The sequence below is a fragment of the Salmo salar genome, chromosome 14 (assembly GCF_965601325.2).
Source record: "Salmo salar chromosome 14, fSalSal1, whole genome shotgun sequence".
NCBI classification, from domain to species: Eukaryota; Metazoa; Chordata; class Actinopteri; order Salmoniformes; family Salmonidae; genus Salmo; species Salmo salar.
The window spans coordinates 76,939,238-76,962,052 of NC_138304.1; the positions used below are offsets into that span (position 1 = coordinate 76,939,238).

Sequence of the window (22,815 nt, forward strand, 5' to 3'; positions counted from 1 at the left end):
GTCAAAAATTTGCTCACAGTGCCAAACATGTGGTCTGGGGCGACACTTGGTGGTCACTACTGGAAGTGCAAGTGGACAATCAATTAATCTACTGAGAACCATTCACACCACACGTGTTTTTTAGGCACTAAACGGAAGAAAACAAGGAGGGACTACCTGGATTCGAACAATAAGAAATGCTTATTTTCTTTTTCTCTTGGAAACTGTTTTAATCTTTTCAATTGAGTGCCCTAATAAACACAATCCTGGGAGTGAGAGACAGGGAGGGCCAAGGCCTGTTTGAAACACAGTCACCTTCACAGATCTGTTTATTCATTGAAATTGAAGTTCAATTCCATTCAAAACACTATCTCACAAGGAAATATTATTTTGGCCATAATTGAAATAGTAGCTAGGCCTGATGTTTTCATAACCCATCTTTAAAACAACATTTAACAAGACTGTGCATTTTCTTGTTTTAGATCACACTGAATTTAGTGATGGTTCACAAGTAGTGACTTGATTTGTGTGTGTGTTCTGGTGCATGTCTCAGCATCCTCCAGTTGTGCAACAGGAAGGAATGAAGAAGACGTCATATTTGGTGTCTGGAGGCTTCAGGTATAATGTGTTGACAAGCAAACAAATGTACACATACAAAGCACATGATGAACAAGTAGGCATACCATACAAAATAGCCTGTAGATAGACATACACTTACACCGTTCAAACAAATGTGTACTAAATCGTTGAGATGACATTCTCATGCAGGTGAATCCCCGTACGTGTAGTTTATCATATGCTACCTCGGGAGTGGCTTGGAATGCGAGTGATTTATAAAGGATACGTCACTTCACCTGGTCAGGACACGTGTAACCAAGGAGTGCCTTCCGGTCGAAGAGACATTGTGCTCAATGCGCTGACGGGATCATTTTTTAACTTTCCTTCTGGGGACCAACTAGTGTTCTAGGGGCTGACTCTGGATCAGCATTCCAGTTTATTGTCTACGCCAGACAGTTGGGTGTGGAGCAAGCCGGAAGTGGGTTGAAAAGGAAAGAGCTGAACCAAGCGGGTAGGGCATAGTGATTTGGAGACAGGGGAGAGAACGGACAGCAAATCCCTTGTTAAGCCCATTTTGAATTCATTCGTTTGATTGAGCTTAAATTATAACCGCGTGCAATTGAAAGAATTCGCCCCATTTTCCACAGCGGAAGCCAATGACTTAGGACTGTTAGCTTGCCACGTCTGTAGAATAAAATAAATTAAAAAAAAAACATTTTTGCGGCTTCCTGGCAAATGATAGCAGCAGAAACTATTTAAAACATCTAACCGGATTAGGCTACTTTGAAAACACGAATTTTGGACGAAATTACGTTAGACCAGTGTCAATTTTAAGTGCGTTATTCAGTGTCCCTGCTGTTTGGAGGAAGAACGCATATTCCCACCCCACTACAATCAACGTTTGACCATTTGGCAGGGCGTTGCTGCTTTTTTCTCTCCCGTTCTGAAGAACTCGTGCTGAAGTTATAAAACTTTTTAAAGAAGGTGGAAAAAACAAACTAGGACTAGCCTACTTCTCACAAACACAAGAAAATGTCTGGAAACAACAGTATCGACGCGGTTAAGCGAAAGATCAAAGTTTTACAGCAGCAGGCAGATGAAGCCGAAGAGCGAGCTGAACTTCTTCAGAGACAGGTCGAGGTGGAGAAAACATCAAGAGAACAGGTAAAATGATATTTTAGAATCATCCATCGACATACCCATTTTGTTTTTTTTGGCATTCCGACAATATTAGATCAACGTGCGCAGATAAGCTACATTGTTTCTTTTTTAAAGGTATACTACCACTGGGACTGGGTTGTCATTCATGCAATTAACCTTTTAACGTTACACCTCCGCCCTACAAGGAGCCTATTGACATGGAACTTTTCGTAGCAGGTTAGGACAGTGGTACCCAACCGTTATCTGTTACTGTACCACCACCAACATTTTACTCTGCCGGAGTACACCTGAAGTATCCTCTCGTACATTTTACCAGTATATTTATGGCATCATGAGTCGTAGGCCAAGTCTTAGTACCGTTGGCTGGGAACCACAGGGTTAGGAGAGCATTTTCGCTAAACATTTTCCTAACCTTAACCTAATTCTCCTAACCTGCAACGAAAAAGTCATTTCCGGTCGTAGCTGTATCGAAGTGAGGTGTTTTTAGGGAATCTCCTATTGACACCTATCAAATGGGTTGTGTATTGTTGAGTAGCATTACAAAGGAATTGTTAGTGGTGGTGTTGCGCAACATGGGTGGGACTTTATGACCAAATTATTGAAATTGAAGTCATTGAGGGACTGGGGCTTAAAGTAACTGTACAATGTTTGCGGACATGATCTGTAATTAATTACAATATGGGTTTAATAGTTTTGTTAATTATGTATGTTAAAACAAATCTTTTCTGTGTTGGAATGGTGTGGGCCTATACAGATCATTCCAAATATTAACACAAGTAGAACACTAATTGGCCAGCTCATCCTCATCAGGAGGATGACATCCTGAGGAAATAGTCATTTTATTTTTTTGGGACTTTCTGTTTGAGTTAATGTTTCTGAATAGTTTTCTCCAATTTATGCTTTGGCCCCATACGAGTATCGGATGAGTCAACAACATTTTGGTTATGAGTTAACGGAATATTAACTTTTACAAGTTAGATTTTCACTGGACAGGTACTTTAAGCCAAATAAACTTTGATAAATGCCCCGGATGAACCGGGTTAGTGTTGATTGTATTTGTTTTGGAACTGGGCTGCTTCCCAGACTTGATCAAGGTGCCCAGTTTTGGCCTAAGGTCAAGTCTGCTCAAAACAAAAGCGGTGTAGGTTAAGCATGTGGCGTAATGAGTAGGATTCTGTTTGCACATGCAAAAGTGATTGCTTTGGATAAAAAGGCTTCATCTGCCTTCCCAATTAAACTAGTTTGAAAATGCAACATATTTTCAGTGTTTCTCCAATATGCTAAATTGTGGGCGTCCCTGGAAGAGACTTTAGCAAAGAGTCAAGTCTAAAAAACTTAGTGCACTCAGTCCGTAACATATTTTAGTTTTGGGAACAATACTGTATTAAAATCCATTGATTCATCAATGAGAATTGGCAGAATGTAATCTAGCTCCATTTTCTCACCAGTGGTGTGAATTTATCTATTGTCTGTTTCATACATTTCCTTCAATTCGCAAGAGGCTGAGACACGGAACTTTCCACATTTAGTTACATTATAGCCTTATTCTAAAATGGATTAAATAAAACCTTTTAATCACTCTTCACACACTATTCAATTTTGATAAAGCAAAAACTGTTTTTTAGAGATTTTTGCAAATGTATTAAAAATAAAGAACAAATCACATGTACATAAGGAGTCATACCCTTTACTCAGTACTTTGAAGCACCTTTTGGCAGCGATTACAGCCTCAAGTCTTCTTGGGTATGACGTTACAAGCTAGACACACCTGTATTTAGGGAGTTTCTCCCATTCGTCTCTGCAGATCCTCTCAAGCTCTGTCAAGTTGCATGGGGAGCGTTGCTGCACAGCTATTTTCAGGTCTCTCCAGAGACGTTCGATCGGATTCAAGTCTGGGCTCTGGCTGGCCACTCAAGGACATTCAGAGACTTGTCCCGAAGCCACTCCTGTGTTGACTTGGCTGTGTGCTTAGGGTCGTTGTCCTATTGGAGGTGAACCTTCGCCCCAGTCTGAGGTCCTGAGCACTCTGGAGCAGGTTTTTATCAAGGATCTCTCTGTACTGGGTTCGAGTCCAGGCTCGTTTCGGAGACCCATGGGGTGGCGCACGATTGGCCCAGCATCGCCCGGGTTAGGGGAAGGTTTGGCCGGCAGGGATGTCCTTGTCCCATCGCGCACTAGCGACTCCTGTGGCGGGCCGGGCACAGTGCACGCTGACACTGTAGCCAGGTGTATGGTGTTTCCTCCGACACATTGGTGTGGCTGGCTTCCGGGTTAAGTGGGCATTGTGTCAAGAAGCAGTGCTGCTTGGTTGGGTTGTATTTCGGAGGACGCACGGCTCTCGACCTTCGCCTCTCCGAGTCCGTACAGGAGTTGCAGCGATGAGACAAGACTAACTACCAACTGGATACCATGAAATTAGGGAGGGGGGAAAAAAGGGTAAAAGAAATCTCTCTGTACTTTGCTCCATTCATCTTTCCCTCGATCCTGACTAGTCTCCCAGTCCCTGCCGCTGAAAAACATCCCCATAACATGATGCTGCCACCACCAAGCTTCACCGTAGGGATGGTGGCAGGTTTCCTCCAGACGTGACGCTTGGCATTCAGGCCAAAGAGTTCAATCTTGGTTTCATCAGACCAGAGAATCTTGTTTCTCATGGTCTGAGAGTCTTCAGGTGCCTTTTGGCAAACTCCAAGCTGGCTGTCATGTGCCTTTTACTGAGGCGTGACTTCCTTCTGGCCACTCTACCATAAAGGCCTGATTTGGTGGAGTGCTGCAGAGATGGTTGTCCTTCTGGAAGGTAGGTTCTCCACATAGGAACTCTGGAGGTTTGTCCGAGGGACCATTGGGTTCTTGGTCACCTCCTTGACCGAGGCACTTCTCCCCTGATTGCTCAGTTTGGCCGGGCGGCCAGCTCTAGGAATAGTCTTCCATTTAAGAGTGATGGAGGCCACTGTGATATCAAATTTTATCACATGCGCCGAATACAACAGGTAGACCTGTTACCTTCTTACTTAAAAAACAAAAAAAAGTAACACATTTAAAGAGCAGCAGTAAAATAACAATAGCGAGGCTATATACAGGGGGTACCGGTAAGTTTAGGTAATTGAGGTTATATGTACATGTAGGTAGAGTTATTAAAATGACTGCATAGATAATAAGACTAGCAGCAGCGTAGAAGAGGGGGGTGGGCAATGAAAATAGTCTGGGTAGCCATTTGATGAGATGTTCAGGAGTCTTATGGCTTGGGGGTAGAAACTGTTTAGAAGCCTCTTGCACCTAGACTAGGCGCTCCGGTACCGCTTGCCGTGCGGTAGCAGAGAGAACAGTCTGACTAGGGTGGCTGGCGGGAGGGATATCATGTTGCGATTGACCAATCAAAGCTCAGTATAGATTCCAGCGCCTACTGGATTGGCTTGCTAGGACCGTCATGAGGGCGAAGCTAGCATGGCTCTCCGAATGATCGTGTTCAGTTAATAAGTACTGTCCCCCTCGTTCGCAATGTGTTCGCTCTCTCCCTTCCTCTGTCTGTCTGCCGGCCCCACAGGCTTGCCCTGGCAAGTACCTCTGAAGTTGTTCAATTAATCTCGCCCATGTAGGTGTGTTTTGCACCGGCTGGAAGTTAATTCTTTTGGATTTGAAACCAGGCTGCCTTCCGGGCGTGAGCCAAGTGCCCTGCTCCAACGGAGAAGTCGGCTCCAAACAAAAGTGACAGTAAAGGATGTGTAGGATTCTGTGTTTTCACATGCAAAAGTAATTTGATAAAGCTTTATCCGTCTCCCCAAGGAAAACTATTTAAAGCTTCAAACATTTATTTTATGGGAAACCCGGCCCAGCGTAATAGAACTCCCTCACTGATAACACGCAGCTGTAGGCACACTGGATTGTGGTCATTGTAGTTAATTACCACATGCTCTGCTCTTTACTAATATATATATTGACCTGTTACCAATTACATCTTACAACTTCCAACAGTTAATGCTTGATAGAGAAACGGTGCGTTGAGCTCACAGAATACAAAGTAATAGATTCTGCAACGTTGTGTTACACTGAACATGACCAGTGTACTGGATGGATGCGTGTGTTGAGAAAATCAAGGTCAATAAATGGTCATCTGACTGGAGCATTGTGTCTAGCCTCCTACATCGGTGGACAACATGAGATGTGATGCAACGTTAAAAGTGCTTTGAGCCCTAGAAAAAGCACTATATAAATCATATCGTGGCATATACAGTAAATCGTATGTTCTAAGAGGGGTTGGGGTCAATTCCATTTAAATTTGAGGCTAAATGTCAGTATACGTCCAACTTGTTCTCTTCTCCCCATCCCTGATACAGGCTGAGGCTGAAGTTGCTTCCCTGAACAGGCGTATCCAGCTGGTTGAGGAGGAGTTGGACAGGGCCCAGGAGAGACTGGCGACCGCTCTGCAGAAACTGGAGGAGGCAGAGAAGGCTGCGGACGAAAGTGAGAGGTCAGTGGAACACAGCGCACGTGAACAAAAAGGGGAAAACACTGTAATTCTCCAAACGCCACCGTTTTAAAGCGATACTTCGGGATTTTGGCAATGAGGCCCTTTATCTACTCCCCTTAGGGTCAGATGAACTCGTGGATACTGATGTCATGTCTGTGTTCAGTATGAAGGAAATTAGAGGTAGTTTTGCGAGCCATTGCTAACTAGCGTTACCCACAGACTTCCAGTCATCTGTTAGCATGCAACAACATCTATTTACTCTTGCCAGCAAGTATGAATTATCAACCAGCTCTATCATAGCCTGGTCAACTGTTGGAAATGGTATAAGTGTCATCTGCATAAAGTTGTATACACTTGTACATGTTTGAAATAGGACTAATATAATCACCCACAAATTATTTATCGAAGGCCCTATGCAGCAAAGGAAGCATGACTTTTTAACATGGGATCCCGTGAAGTAAGACATATCGAAAAGAGGGGTCTTGGCCTCAGTCATTATGGTCTGAACCAGGGATGGGCAACTTTGATGGGGGTGGGGGCACAAAAATCAGAGGGGCCACAGTGGCTCGTGGGTCTGCGGGCCTACAGTACCAGTCAGAAGTTTGGACACACCTACTCATTCAAGGTTTTTCCTTTATTTGTATTTTTTCTACATTGTAGAATAATAATGAAGACGGCTATGAAGTAACACATTTGGAGTCATGTAACCAAAGTTTTAAACAAATCAAAATTATATTTTAGGTTCCTCAAAATAGCCACCGTTTGCCTTGATGACAGCTTTGCACACAATTGGCATTCTCTCAACCAGCTTCATGAGGAACAGTCTTAAAGGAGTTCCTACATATGTTGAGCACTTCTTGGCTGCTTTCCCTTCACCCCAACTCATCCCAAACCATCAATCAATCAAATGTATTGATGAAGCCCTTTGTACATCAGCTGATATCACAAAGCATTATACAGAAACCCAGCCTAAAACCCCAAACAGCAAGCAATGCAGAGGTAAAGCACGGTGGGGAGTAAAAACTCCCTATAACGGAAGAAACCTAGAGAGGAACCAGGCTCTGAGGGGTGGCCAGTCCTCTTCTGGCTGTACCAGGTTGAGATTATAACAGTACATGGCCAAGGTGTTCAAATGTTCATAGATGACCAGCAGGGTGAATTAATAATCAGTGGTTGTAGAGAGTGCAACAGGTCAGCACCTCAGGAGTAAATGTCAGTTGTCTTTTCATAGCCAATCATTCAGAGTTGCAGACGACAGGTGCGGTGGAGAGTCGAAAACAGCAGGTCCGGGACAAGGTATCACATCCGGTGAACAGGTCAGGGTTCCATAGCCACAGGCAGAACAGTTGAAACTGGAGCAGCAGCACGACCGGGTGGACTGCGGACAGCAAGGAGTCATCAGGCCAGGTAGTCGTGAGGCATGGTCCTAGGGCTCAGGTCCTCCGAGAGGGGAGAATTAGATTAAATTCACACATGACACCGGATAAGACAGGAGAAATACTCCAGATATAAGACTGACCCTAGCCCCCCCGAAACAAACTATTGCAGCATAAATACTGGAGGCTGAGACAGGAGGCCACTGTGGCTCCGTCCGACGATACCTCCGGACAGGGCCAACCAGGCAGGATATAACCCCACCCACTTTGCCAAAGCACAGCCCCCACACCTCTAGAGGGATATCTTCAACCACCAACTTACTAACCCTGATACAAGGCCGAGTATAGCCCATGAAGATCTCCCCCCAAGCACGAACCCGAGGGGGGCGCCAAACCATCTCAATTGGGTTGAGGTCGGGTGATTGTGGAGGCCACGTTATCTGATGCAGCACTCCATCACTCTCAAATAGCCCTTTCACAGCCTGGAGGTTTGTTTTGGGTCATTGTCCTGTTGAAAAACAAATGATAGTCCAACTAAGCGCAAACCAGATGGGATGGCTTATCGCTGCAGAATGCTGTTGGAGCCATGCTGTTTAAGTGTGTCTTAAATTCTAAATAAATCCCTGACATTGTTACCAGTAAAGCACCTCCTCCTCCATGCTTCACGGTGGGAACCACACATGCGGCAATCATCCGTTCACCTACTCTGCATCTCACAAAGACACAGCGGTTGGAACCAAAAATCTCAAATTTGGACTCCAGACCAAAGGACATATTTCCACCGGTCTAATGTCCATTACTTGTGTTTCTTGGCACCAGAAAGTATCTTCTTATTGGTGTCCTTTTGCAGTGGTTTCTTTGCAGCAATTTGACCCTGAAGGCCTGATTCACAGTCTCCTCTGAACAGTTGAGATGTCTGTTAGCTGGACTCTGAAGCATTTATTTGGGCTGGAATTTCTGAGGCTGGTAACTCTAATGAACTTATCCTCTGCAGCAGAGGTAACTCTGCGTCATGCGTTCCTGTGGCGGTCCTCATGAGAGCCAGTTTCATCATAGCGCTTGATGGTTTTTGTGACTGCACTTGAAGAAACTTTCAAAGTTCTTTAAATTTTCCGCTTTGTCTTGAAGTAGTGGACTGTCGTTTCTCTTTGTTTATTTCAGCTGTTTTGCCATAATGTGGGCTTGGTCTTTTACCAAATTGGGCTAGCATCTGTATACCACCCCTACCTTGTCACAACACAACTGATTGGCTCAAACGCATTCAGAAGGAAAGAAATTACACAAATTAACTTTTAACAAGGCACACCTGTTAATTGAAATGTGTTCATGAAGCTGGTTGAGAGAATGCCAATAGTGTGCAAAGCTGTCAAGGCAAAGGGTGGCTACTTTGAAGAATCTCAAATAAAAAATATATTTTGATTTGTTTAATACTCTTTTGGTTACTACATGATTCCATTTGTGTTATTTTATAGTTTGTCTTATTATTCTACAATGTAGAAAATAGAAAAATAAAAACCCTTGAATGAGTAGGTGTGTCCAAACTTTTGACTGGTGCTGTACATGCAGGCTGCCAGTTGCCCATCACTGGTTTAAAACTAGTCAGTTTGTCGTTGTTGGACTGGAAGTGAAAGCACATGGGCACAGACAAAAGGGGAAAAGCGTACACATCACCGGGGGTATAAATCTGAAGGATCTGTTTAGAACTTCACCTCCAGTGGGATGAGAGGATGTCCCAGTGGGATGAGAGGATGTCCCAGTGGGATGAGAGGATGTCCCAGTGGGATGAGAGGATGGAGCTAGATGAATCTTGGGCAACATTTTGTCATAACTATTTTGTGAATGATTAAACATTTTCTGTTTGCAAAACTAGAATCTGTTATAGAGTGCACTAAGTTTTGCCGTAGTTTCTAAAAATGTTGTTTAGGAGTGCAAGGGTGAATTGAGTTATTGCATACATGCACTTCAGACTTTGCGTTCCATAATGGAAATATGCAAGTACATGCTACAACATGCCAATAGGCTCTCGCTAGCTCATGCTTGGCTCTTCCCACCTCTTTGTTTGTTCTGCCCATTGTGCTTCATTTTCTCCAACTGGAAACGATGCCGGATCGGTTGATACATCTTGGGTTAGTTACCAGTATCTTTGACGATTGTGTATTTGTGTTTGGTCTCGCTATCTTCTGTTAATTGATTGGATGTCTTTCTCTGATGCACCCTTGAGTTCCTCCCTCCATTGTGCCTCCCAGAGTGTGTGAAATGTAATGTCACATGCTGCTGACAGAGTGCAATATTAAGAGTGTGTTCAGTTTGACAAATATCCAAAGTCTAATATCGAGTATTGGCGTATTACCACAAAATGTTACGATAGGATACGTATAATGTAAGTCAATACCAAATACATCTAACGTGTGTGTTTGTTCCAGGGGCATGAAGGTGATTGAGAACCGGGCCCTGAAGGATGAGGAGAAGATGGAGCTACAGGAGATCCAGCTGAAAGAGGCCAAGCACATTGCTGAGGAGGCTGACCGCAAGTACGAGGAGGTGAGGATCTCTCACACACACATTGCAGGGTTCTCCTCAGAATGAATAGAATTGCCTGCTGTGCCTGAACTAACCTCGGATAGTTGAGCAACATTGCTGAGAAAAGGTAGTACAATACGCATGTTGAAATTGGTATGATCATGTACACACCTCGTATGCGCACGGACACAATGAGGTAACATCGAGACACCGAAGTGGATGAGGTCATCACATAGTTTTCTTCTCACGCAAGGCTGTAAGCTTACTAGTAAAGTTTTGGCCTAGATGTACCCAATTTATATCCACAGTGGGCCTCTTTACTCACACTTCACCTGTTCACCATCTGCGCCCGTCTTGCGAGCAATTGTTTCCATCTGCCCTCTTGTGCAACTGGCAGTAAATAATTGTGTGTGTGTGTGTCTACAGGTGGCTCGTAAGCTGCTGATCATCGAGGGGGATCACGAGCGCACAGAGGAGAGGGCCGAGCTTGCTGAGGCGTGAGTGGCCACGTGATTGAAGTGCACAATAGTTAAACGCACACACACGTATACACAGAACTACACTAGTGGTACGTTACATCACTTATTCCACGCAGCCGAAGATGATTTTGTAAAATAATTTAGTTATACTGATGTTTTCCTCCAAATGAATGTAGAGATCTATTACACACCAAATACTGCATCAATTTTACATGTACAGCATTGTAGCTCTGTATTAAACATACTCTTGTCACACAACTACAGAATACAGAACTACACGATGCAGAATGCAAACATACATCGTAAAAGCCCATTTGGATTATACTTGAACAATTCCCTGTCTACATCATCGCTATACCAGACCAGAGTCATGTATTGTTAGGGGTTCAAACAGCAAAAGCTAGGCCACATCCTCTCATGCAGTGCCATGACAGTTTTTCATGCTATAACAAGCGATTGAAGATGCAAACTTTTTTAAAGTTCATGCCCCTCATCTCATTTTGAGCTAATGTGGGTAGCATCTCCAACATGGCTGCTACTGACCAATGAACATTCAAGTGGTCTTGACCTGGCACATAAATGAATATAAATCAGACACCTTATTTATATTGTAACAACTTGATAGACATGTTCCAAACACTGTCGACTCAATGTGAGCTTGTTTAAATCGCCCACACAGTGGCGCTATAACGGCACTTATTTATTCCTCTTGATCTGACTACCTTGATTGCTCTTGACCTGATGAAATTTGACGATGAGTATAGTTTTTTGGCCGCATGGTTGCATTGTTGGACAGAAAAAAACAAGCTCATTGACTTATAGCGGCCATATTGTTTGAGCGAGAGTCTTGGAAAACCTAGCGTTTTAAAGATGCATCCATTGATGCTATATACCGAGTTTGGTGCTGAGCGCTTCTGGAGAAGACCACATTAATACAAATGTTCCAAAATACATCATCCAAAGAATTTTGTATGATCTGTTGAGTTCTGATATTTGGCAAGCGTGGTAAGGAGTACAGAAGTGGCAAATCCTATGGCGATCTGTCCAATTTGTCCTGATGGTGGCATTGTGGGGCCATAGTTTGAGCCCCGCTATGGCTGCTTGACGCTATATTTAAATACAAATACTGCTTGGAGTTTGCACTTTTGTGACTGTTCCATTGTATCGGACCAACAAAATCAAGCGCAGCTCAAGTTTTTAAAAGTATTTCATACGGTTCTGCATTATGCCAGTCCCACTTCCAGTATCATCCCAAACTGGCCCCATCCTCACTGTTCCCATGGCCATGAGAATAAACTTGTGTATTTGCATAACAATGGTTCTGCATCCTAATTAATAAATGCCCTCCCCCATCTGTCCGTCTCTGCATGTTTCTGGGGGTCCGACCTAAATTCAACGCATGACCCACCCTCCAATCGCCCCCTGCACCGCATGTATGTGTGACTCCGCCCCCTCCCTGCACTAACAGCAAAGCCAGGGCCCTGGAGGAGGAGCTGAGGGGTTTCGACCAATCGCTGAAGTCCCTGCAGGCCTCTGAAGACCAGGTATTGTGTGTTTGTCTGTGGAGTGAATTCATACCCCTCAACTTATTCCACATTTTGTTGTCTTACAGCCTGAATTACAAAATTATTAAATAGATGTTTTTCTTTCACCTGTACACACAATTCCCCATAATGCAAAGTGAAAATGTGCTTTTAAAAATGAAGTACAATTAAATTGCCTAAGTATTCACACCCCTGAGTCAATACATGTTACAATCACCTTTGGTAGCGATTACGGAGTATTTGCACACTTGGATTGTACAATATTTGCACATTATTAAAAATTCTTTAAGCTCTGTCAAGTTGGTGGTTGTTCATCGCTAGACAGACATTTTGAAGTCTTGCCATAGATTTTCAAGCAGATTTAAGTCAGAACTGTAACTAGGCCACTCAGGAACATGCAATGTCTTGGTAAACAACTCCAGTGTATATTTGCCTTTTGTTTTAGGTTGTCTGGCTGAAAGGTGAATTTGTCTCCGTGTCTTTTGGAAGGCAGACAGAACCAGGTTTTCTTTCTTCTAGGATTTTGCCTGTGCTTAACTCTATCCGATAACCAGCATACCCATAACATGATGCAGCCACCACCATGCTTGAAAATATGAAAGGTGGTGTCTTTCCCAAACAACGCTTTGTATTCAGGACGTAAAGTACATTTCTTTACTTTTTTACAGTGTACTTTAGTGCCAGGATGCTGGTTTAGGAATATGTTTTTATAGAACTCGTTTTAGTCACCATTGGCCTCATGGTGAAATCGCTGAGTGGTTTCCTTCCTCTCCAGCAACTTAGTCAGGAAGGACACCTGTATATTTGTAGTGACTGGGTGTATTAATACACCATCTAAAGCATAATAACTTCACCATGCTCAAAGGTATAGTCTGCTGTTTTTTTTTTACTCATCTTCCAATAGGTTCCATTTTTGAGGCATTAGAAAACCTCCCTGGTCTTTGGTTGAATCTGTTTTGAAACTCACTGCTCAAATGAGGGACCTTATAGATAATTCATTGTATGTGTGGGAAACCGATGAGGTAGTCATTCAAAATCATGTTAAACACTATTGCACATAGCGAGTCCATGCAGCTTACGTGATGTGTTAAGCACATTTTTACTCTTGAAATTATTTAGGCTTGCCATATCAAAGGGGTTGAATACTTATTGACTCAAGACATTTCAGCTTTTCATTTTTTTATTAATTTGTACACATTTATACAAACATTCCACTTTGACATGGGATATTGTGTGTAGGCCAGTGACACAATCTCAATTTGAAACATTTTTAAATTCGGTTGTAACAACAAAATGTGAAAATCAAAGGGAGTGAATACTTTCTGAAGGCACTGTGTGTGGCGCAAATGCCTATACGTCTGTGTACTGAAAAGGAGGGGTGTGTGTGTATAGTGTCTGTCCACTGTGGCTGAAAACACACATTGATGATAAAATTTCACTTACCAAGACAAATATGATTATTCATGTTCTGAATCATTCAGTGTGGTATTTCTAACGTATCAATAACATTGTATCCAATAAGTCAGATTTCGTAACCTAATGCATCTGTACAGAGCTCTGACATAGCGTGCAGGTTTCTCAACATTTTAGGATTCTACATTTTGGTTGTCATCAGTTGTTTTCGCGGGTTGCAAAACTACCATGAACTGAATTAAATGTAAAAGGCTTTGACATTTCAGAGACGCTTGTTTTAGAAAACAACAAGAATTTAGAATTAATATAAAAAGCGTATACATGTCATGTCTCATCTATATCCATTTTACCTCTGTTTGATGTCTTGCAGATTTGAGAAGAAAGATTAGTTTAAGGGGGAAAATGAGCCTGTCAGGTAGCCAGTAGCTTTAATACATGCACAGAATCCAGCCTAGCTGACGCAATGCTATTTTCCTTATTTTATTTTTTAAATCTGGCCTCCATTGATTTGGTCACCCAAATTCTGGCCATCCTACAAGGGTACACTCAAACTTATGATAGACATGTTTGGGCCGTTAGTTGTTTTGTTTTAGAGGATTATATAAAACCCCTTTATTTTTTATATTTTTTTTTACCCATTTGTGAAAATCATGTTTTTTGATTGGACACCCCACTGTGTGTTTGGTGAGTGTGACTATACTTCATGGTGTGTAAGAGAAATGCATGTATGAGCGTGTTTATGCTCAACTGACTGCTTTAGTGTAATCTACCGTTGGTATAACATCAGGCTCGAGATTTATGGATATAGGAACTATTTATTGATAAAAGATCTCAAAAGGTGCACATAAAGTCTTTTTCTGTGAGTGTGTGTGGAGGAGGAGGAGAAAGAAGTCATCAGAATCGTGGCCTCAGGACAAATGGGCGGTCCTCTTTGGATGACTCCCAGACCTGCAGACTCCAACCTCTCCTTCTCTTTCCTTCTCTTTTCAGTATCTGCCTGGTCTCTCCTTGACTCGCGCTTGCCTCCCTTTCTCTTCCCTACTCTTTTCTCAACTTGTGTTTGCATGAAATCCAGTGTGCATGTTAAGGAAGTGACATCCTACTGCTTTAGGGTTGATGGGAGAGTTCCGGTTGGGTTTAGTAGGATAGAAACTGGGTGAAATGGGTGATGCTTTGTCAACTCATCCAGTAAGAAACGCTTGCTTTCGTTTTGCAACAGAAAACTTTTCGCTACGGTGTGCCCTACTGAAAATAAAACAGAATGGACTCATGAGAACTCGAGCATGCACAACTCACTTTTTTAAAATTCCCTTAAGGACATCTCCAGCCTAAAGCATGCCATTCTAACAACAGTGAACATTACTCGTATAGCTTGTCTTTCGTTAAGGATGTTGCTTAAACTGATTTCCTGTTGTGAGGTAGGCACACTTTAATATGGAGATATGTTAGTGTCAAGGGTCTGTAACCGCCGTGGTGTGGTTAGCCTCATGTCTTTTCTCTGACGTAAGGCACTCATTCTTCATGTTTCCTAATTATCTACTCCTCCCGAGTCCATTTGTCATCTCTCACCATCAATTATCTTAAACTGTATTGCCAATGTTTTCACACTGCTACTCTTTCCTTTTCACTGCTCCGCGCTCGTTGCCCACTGTGCCATCTCTCCTTGTCTTCTCGTTCTCTTGAAACGAAAACTCAATGGCGACCTCCCCTCAAATCCAGTAAATGTGCTGAACTGGAGGAGGAGCTGAAAAACGTCACCAATAACCTTAAGTCCCTGGAGGCCCAGGCAGAGAAGGTAGTGTGTGTGTTGGTATTTTACCTGGTTTTGTAAACCTCAGATTAATCTAGCATGTACCTGGGGGCATGTTTTTTTCTGACTGTTTACATCTCTGAGGAAGCGATTTAGTAAGTATTGTGCGTTGACAATTTTCTTTGCCAGTTGGGGGGAGGTTGTGTGTGTACGTACACAGAGTACCTGTTTATCTGTGTGCAGCATGTGTATTTGAGTGCAGCTGCTGTATTCACCCTACACCAAGGGTTCTGTATTGACTCTGCCTTGAACAACATTGGCTGTGTGTGTAGTTCATATCCAGATTCCTCAGGCACTTACCCATGGGTTACTTGGTCAGTGTAGTTAATTTCCCTTTGGCATTTACCCCCATTCCAGTCTTGAATACCTCCTACCTCTCCCAGACATCCATTCTTGTCATCAATGCCCTTTACAGCCTATGTTTATAATTCCTAGAAAGGTCACACTTGCATGATTAATTGAGAATTTAATTTCCATATTTCTGATTGGACCGAAGGCCTGCATGCACAAACACCCCCATACTAAGTTAAGGCTTTGGTCTAATATAACATAGAGAACGTTACTCTTAATGAATTGTTCATTTGCACCCACTTTGTAATCGTTATCCTCCAATGACCCTGCAGTGGAATACAGATGAACACTTCCAGGGCTATGTTCAACAGGCACCAAACAGAAGACTAAAACTGGAGAGACTATCGGGGACTCATTTTCTGTTGCAGAAACATTTGATGGTTACCAATGCGTGACCTAATGACCACAACCCAGGTTTAGAATTGTTGCCTCTACTTTCCTGCAAATGCATAGTAAACATCCCTACAAGTAAAGTTTCTGAAGTGTAATAATGGTTAGATCAGTGGTATTCTACCATCTTTTATGCACAGTAGTGTTCTCGTGTTTCACCAGTGACTGATTTAGACCTGGGAAACCAGTGGCCTGTTCTATGGGGCAAAATGTTTAGAACTTTGCCAAGAGAAATGTTTTGCGTAGGAGTGCTTCAAATGACTATCTACAGTTATTTTGTTTGGTACATTTCTATTTGCAACATCCTGAACGTTTCACACCACGATACTCATCAGTTTTTTTTTATTTTTATTATTCTTCGAGCCACTCAGTGATGATTTTGAGACACTGCAGTCCAACCGTATTCAAGGCCCCACCCAGAATTGCAATCTCTGCAAGAATTCTGGTATCTCTGGAGCTGTAGACTGATGGATTAACTTAACCACTGAAGTAGCCAAGTCACACATGCACTGTTGACTTCACAGGGAATGCCCTTGATATTGTTGTAATTGTTGAACTAATTTGGCATGCATTATAATGGCATGTTTTTAGGAATCCTTCTATTGCAGCATCAACTGGTCTTTTACATGAGATTGAGTTCATGTCAGTTATTTTATGTTTTTGTGGGTGGGCGCTCTGCTTTAAACTGACAATCCTCTCTACTACTACAGTACTCCCAGAAGGAGGACAAGTATGAGGAAGAGATCAAGATCCTGACTGACAAGCTCAAAGAGGTAAGTGGATAACCTGTAGAGCAGGGATCATCAAGTAGATTCAAACGTGAGCCTATTATTATTATTATTATTATTATTATTATTATTTAAAAAATGAGCCGCTGGTAAGGAGGCCAGAACATAATTACAAATAATTAGTACTTTGCAAGTTGACCGCAAGAAGCCTTAACAGATGTAATATTTGACTAAAACATAATCATTTCAAACCTTGCTTACGTTTGTATAGGATCACAGTGAGCTCCAATTTATTGGGACAGTGACCGACAGAAAAATATCATCCCCGCCAAAATGCTAACCTTCTGTGTTATGCTAACCTCTCACCATAACAATCTCGGGATTATGATATTTGTGCGTCTAACCTTCACTCACTATTATTTACAATAAGTGACTCAAATGACACACTACATTTACCACAAAAGAATCTAAAATGCAACAAAAACAAATGGCAAATGCTTTCAACAAGTTTGTAGAGTCACATGCTTGATGTAATCATTGTGTGCTAGGTATATAGGATGAAAGTGAACTTCTCCCAATACTTTGGTCCCCCAAAATGTGGGGACTTTATACAAAAACTGCTGTGATTTTTAAACAGTTCACCTGAAAGGAATATTAAAAAAAACTAGAATTAAAGACGAGTCTGCACTTTAACCTCATAGTCATTGTATTGTTTGAGCCTAAACAATTTGCTGTCCCAATACTTTTGGAGCTTACTGTATATCTGTCTGTGGGAATACTTTGGAACAGATTTCCAAAATTAAAATCAATTGGAGTTAATTTGCTGGGGTTTTTACATTCTTATATCCAACAATAAAATAATTATATTGAGACGCCAGTTGGGGAACACTGACTTAAATTTCAGGGAAGGCCATCTGTCATGCTTTCTGTCGTGTTGACATGTCCCCTTGTAGTATCTAGTGTCTCGGAGTGCATTTTTTTCAAAGTTTCTTCAAGGAGATTTGTTTGACAGTATTTAAGATGTTGGTTTTTTTCCCCCCGATCTGTTTAGTTTCTTGCTCATTGCATTTATTTCTTTATTCACCAAGTCAGGTTAGTTTGGTTTTAATTCCTTTTGTAGTCTACAAGTTAACCTATTTAGTCTAGGTCATCAAGGTTTTAGTAGTTTCTTGATTGAATGCTTTGTTTTGACTTATTTTCTTAGGCTGAGACTCGTGCTGAGTTTGCTGAGAGGTCTGTGGCCAAGCTGGAAAAGACCATAGATGATCTGGAAGGTAGGATCCAGACGCTTTTCCTTGACGGTGCATTGGGAAATACAGGAGTTTACAGGAAGTCCTGTTCTGGCTTAATCAGTCTTATTTTAGCATGCATCACTTTCCCTTTGGCAGCTTCCCTCACTCTCCTTATGTTTCCTCCTGTTCTCCACTCTTCCTCTTTTTCCCTTCACTCTTTGTCCTCTCTGTTAACAGATGAGCTATATGCACAGAAACTCAAGTACAAGGCCATTAGCGAGGAGTTGGACCATGCCCTCAATGACATGACCTCCATGTAAATACGGGCTGACTGTGTGTGGTTGGCATGCAGGGCCTGTGGGGTTTGACTGCGAGTCTAATATTCCCTTAACACTGCACTGAAGTCAGGGGGCCAGGAAAAACACCTGACTCTATAACACGTCACCTAACAGCCATGTAATGTTCACTTTTCTAAAGAGTTGGCCGATGTGACAAACTACATCATGCAAAAGCAAAGCTTGAGTCATGCAACAAAATCTGCCAACCAACACTGTATTTATACTAATGGGTTTTTGTGATTGGAAAAAATATCGAAGTGTGATATGAGTGGTGTGATATTTAAAAGGTGGTTCGTGAAGTAATAGCCGAATAACTGAATGCTTGAAATTTCCATATCAATGCACTAAATGTCCACCAGAAAAGAGTCGGTGATACCCAATGGCTACTAATCGTCACAATGTAATGATTCTCAGAATCTGTAGTCACGGTTTCTCAACCCCTCTGTTTTCAGATAAATGTCGGGAAGCTCACTTCCTCACTCCCCTGTTGTGGTTTCAAGACTTTCGTCTCAGTCCTCCTGATGAACATCCATTTTGGTGGCGGGCTTCTCTCTCCCCCTCCCTTCCTGTCCATCTTCACTCATTCCTTACGTGGTTGTTAAATCTGTTCCCTTTGTGCTTTTCTTTTCACTCTTACCCCTTTGCCCCACTTTCTCTCTCTCGCTCTCATTACTGTTTTTTTGTGCCCATCTCGTCTTCCTCCACGCACTCTCCCTCAACTCACGCTCCACCTGTCCTTTTGGGCAACTGTATTTGTTTCTTTGGGGCACTGTGCTCAAGCCTGCACTCTTTGTATTTTGGTTTTCTCTATCTTGCCTTGTCCCATGTTTCACCCTGTTCTCTACATGTGATTCTATATAAATGTTGAACAAAGGGAGGAGGAAAAACCTGTCTACTGTCTCCTTTAACGATTTTATGGGGGGGGCTAGGGTAGCGTTAAAGTGACATCACAAACACAATGGTTTCTCTTGCGCTTACCATGTTCATTGTTTTTCCACAAATAGTCATGGTATAAATTGTACTTTTTTTTTAAAAATCTGATTTTTAATGAGCAGAGGTGTTGGCAGTAGTGATGGTGCCTCCACATTGGGGTTTAGGCTTGCACTAGAAATAAGAATACAACACCTTTTTTTAAGGGCAAAGCACAAGGTTTCATTAAACATGTGACATTGGTGTTTTTGCTAATTTACTCTTATCGAGAGCCACTCGCAACAAGTTCATTCAAACAAGATGTCACATAATTGATAGGGTTTGTTTACACATACAACTAGATGTGCCACAATGGTGCACTTGAGCAGTTTACAATACAACAAAACTGAATAGAAATGCAGCTTATATGAACATGCTTGAAAAATAAAGAAGATCCACCCCATCTACTGTCTGTTTGACAGCCTAACTGTTGGGTTTGGGCTTGTTCTGTGTTGCATCTTATCTCCTGTAGTTGCCCATCTTGTCCTTGCTCCTGGTTATCTTGGAGCGACGGGTGGAGTGGGTTTGCAAAATTCTATGATGTCATGCAATTTATAAAATGGTCAGGTAAGATGGATAGATATAGGTCGAGCACGGATGTTGGGCGATTTAGTCCTGGCTTGCAGTCGGCGTTTCAATTCATCCCAATGGGGTTGAGGTCAGGGCTCTGTGCAGGCCAGTCAAGTTCTTCCACACCGATCTCAACAAAACATTGCTGTATGGACCTCGCTTTGTGCACAGGGGCATATTTGTATTTATTATGGATTCCCATTAGCTACTGCCAAAGCAGTAGCTACTTTTCATGGGGTCCAGCAAAATTAAGGCAGTTTATACATTTTCTTTTTTTTAAACATTACAATACATTCAGATTTCACAACACACTGTGTGCCCTCAGGCCCCATTGTCATGCTGAAACAGGAAAACCTTCCCCAAACTGTTGCCACAAAGTTGGAAGCACAGAATCGTATAGAATGTCATTGTATGCTGTAGCGTTAAGACTTCCCTTGACTGGAACTAAGGGGCCTATCCTGACCCATGAAAAACGGCTCCACACAATTATTCTTCCTCCGTCAAACTTTAGTTGGCTCTATGCATTCGGGCAGGTAACGTTCTCCTGTCATCCGCCAAAACCACATTCATCCGTCGGACTGCCTGATAGTGAAGTGATTCCTCACTCCAGAGAACGTGTTTCCGCTACTCCAATGGTGGCGAGCTTTATACCACTCCAGCAGAGGCTTGGCATTGCGCATGGTGATCTTAGGCTTGTGTGCGGTTGCTCTGCCATGGAAACCCATTTCATGAAGCTCATGACGAACAGTTCTTGTGCTGATGTGGCTTCCAGAGGCATTTTGGAACTCTTTAGTGAGTTGCAACCGAGGACAGACGATTTTGACACGCTTCAGCACTCGGCGTTCCTATTCTGTGAGCTTGTGAGGCCTACCACTTCGTGGCTAAGCCGTGATGTTTCCTCTTTACAATAACATCATTTACACCATACAAAGTGCCTGAAATTGTTTTTTTAGTGTTAAAGTATTTATACCATTCACTCAGCTTCATAGTATGAAAATCTCAGAAACATGACCAATAGTAGGCTACATCAACTATAGCAGTAGGCCTTCCTGTATGGGGAAAAACACATTTAAATGGAACTGTAGACTTCCTTGTTCATAATTTGGAGGTAGGTTGTAATCTATAGTATCAATGGGTTTTATAAACTTTTTACACATTCAAACCAGCTGATGAACAGAAAGGCAGTTGCAGATAGTCTTAGTTGTATTAACTATTGAGGCAGCGGATCGTGTAGAGTAGACCCTTCCCCCGATATTCTGATTTCATAGGACAAAGTTGTCAATGGATATGCGTTTGTTCTGCCCTGCAAAGTACAGACAGCTAGCCAACTACTGTTCAATTCTTGATTTAATGAACAAGGTTAATTGACTGCAGATGGTTGTAGAATTTTTACTGAACTTTTTATTTTTGATGTTGTGAGAAATATGGCTGTCCTTATAGGCTACTCGTATTGAACCCAAAGTCAATAGATTCCTGGCAGAAGAGACGGCGTGCTACTGATTCTACTTCCACGCCCGCATCTGTTTACATCTTTGGTGTGGCAGGTAAAATTACTGCGCTCATGTCCTGTTCACATCCTCTTCACGGTGTAGCTCCTCTGAAACAACCCCTCCTGAAAAAATCACATGAAATCGCACTTATGCTTAATAGCCTACAGAGGTATGGAATGCAATGGTTGGACCGTATCGACCATGTCCTTTATACAACAAAGGTGTAGCCTAAAAACTTCAAGGGTGTTCATCGCAGATCAAGGAGGGGGCAGCGGAGTGTGCAGCAGCTACATAAAAATAAATGTGCAGAAATCTTTAGCCTAAAGAATATCAGGTTTCCAGAAAATCCAGATCCACAGCCACTCCGATATTAGATTTCAACTAGATTAGAAAAACTTGATTCAGATTTTAATGACCACATTCCTGATATGGTGATTAAAAATATTATATTTGTCGTAAATTCACTTCAACTTAGATGCAGTGGTTGAATATTTGGGGGAATATCTTTCTTGCATGAGGAAAAACATTACTCAACTTTTCCCAGTGACTCTATCCTAGGCCGCGTTGAACTGGGCAAATTGTGGCATGTTCAAATTGAAACATTATGTAGAACAAACATGCCTCTGACATGCAGAATAGGTGTCAGTTCTGTTCATGACATTTCTTTCTGCAGCGTTCCACTATTGTGTTAAAGGCCCAACACACCCTACACAAACAGAGCGACGTATCCAGTCACTTCCAGAATTTGTGCTGCATAGAAGTATGTACATATGCTCGGTCGCTGCGTTTACCTAAAGTGTGTAGCAGCCTTTTACTGAACGTGGTCCTATAGTGTCCACGTTGCTCAGGTATTCCCTTCCTCAGTGTACACATCCCTTTTTCCAGATACATTTTACACTGTGCTTTAGTGGGCTTCCAACGAGTGGCCACTCCAAGTGTTCCTTCGGGCTGGGCGATATGGCATATTAACTTGTGAGCGATATCTGGATTTAAATTTTTTTTTTTCTGTAATTAAGCTTTATACAATTTTTTTAAAGGTAAAAACGACTGCATTTGAAACTGTCAGCAATGATCTAATGAATTCAGGGCTTTAGATTATACCTAGGCTAAATATCAGCCTTCCACAACGATAAGACCCATTTAATTATTTTATCAAATTAGTTTAACCTGCTTTTTGGCAATAACTCTTTCTGGCTTTCTCGTCAGTCCTATGAAAAATCCCGTTTTGTTCATAATGCACATTCACTAATGATAACTAACTTCTTGTCGCAGGTATTACAGAAAATGTAACGCGTCTCCCATTAAACAATCTCTCAAGCACAAGCCCACGTGCTAGTGAGTAGCCTGCTAATCTTAGTAAAGTTTAGCTAACTTGGATCTATTTGCTAGCTAACAAGGTAGAACAGTTGCATTATGAACACACCCTTCTACCTCCAACT

At 42.2% G+C, this 22,815-nt stretch overlaps 1 protein-coding gene across 10 annotated transcripts in view; it reads left to right on the forward strand.

Annotated features, from left to right (window-relative positions):
- The window catches only part of LOC106570192 (tropomyosin alpha-4 chain), a 34,586-nt gene that overhangs the window by 10,140 nt on the left and 1,631 nt on the right, over positions 1 to 22,815 (forward strand). The window contains exons 1-9 of one of the 10 annotated variants that reach the window (XM_014142250.3): positions 935 to 1,701; positions 6,033 to 6,166; positions 9,966 to 10,083; positions 10,489 to 10,559; positions 15,218 to 15,293; positions 16,760 to 16,822; positions 17,982 to 18,051; positions 18,247 to 18,325; positions 18,800 to 19,234. In XM_014142250.3, coding sequence (XP_013997725.1) covers positions 1,570 to 1,701; positions 6,033 to 6,166; positions 9,966 to 10,083; positions 10,489 to 10,559; positions 15,218 to 15,293; positions 16,760 to 16,822; positions 17,982 to 18,051; positions 18,247 to 18,325; positions 18,800 to 18,803 — 747 coding nt within the window. In that variant the 5' untranslated portion in view covers positions 935 to 1,569 and the 3' untranslated portion in view covers positions 18,804 to 19,234. Of the gene's footprint in view, positions 1 to 934; positions 1,702 to 6,032; positions 6,167 to 9,965; positions 10,084 to 10,488; positions 10,560 to 12,009; positions 12,086 to 15,217; positions 15,294 to 16,759; positions 16,823 to 17,981; positions 18,052 to 18,246; positions 18,330 to 18,799; positions 19,235 to 22,815 lie in introns of those variants that run through there. The other 9 variants (XM_014142251.3, XM_014142245.3, XM_014142246.3 and 6 more) reach the window with 9 other exon arrangements.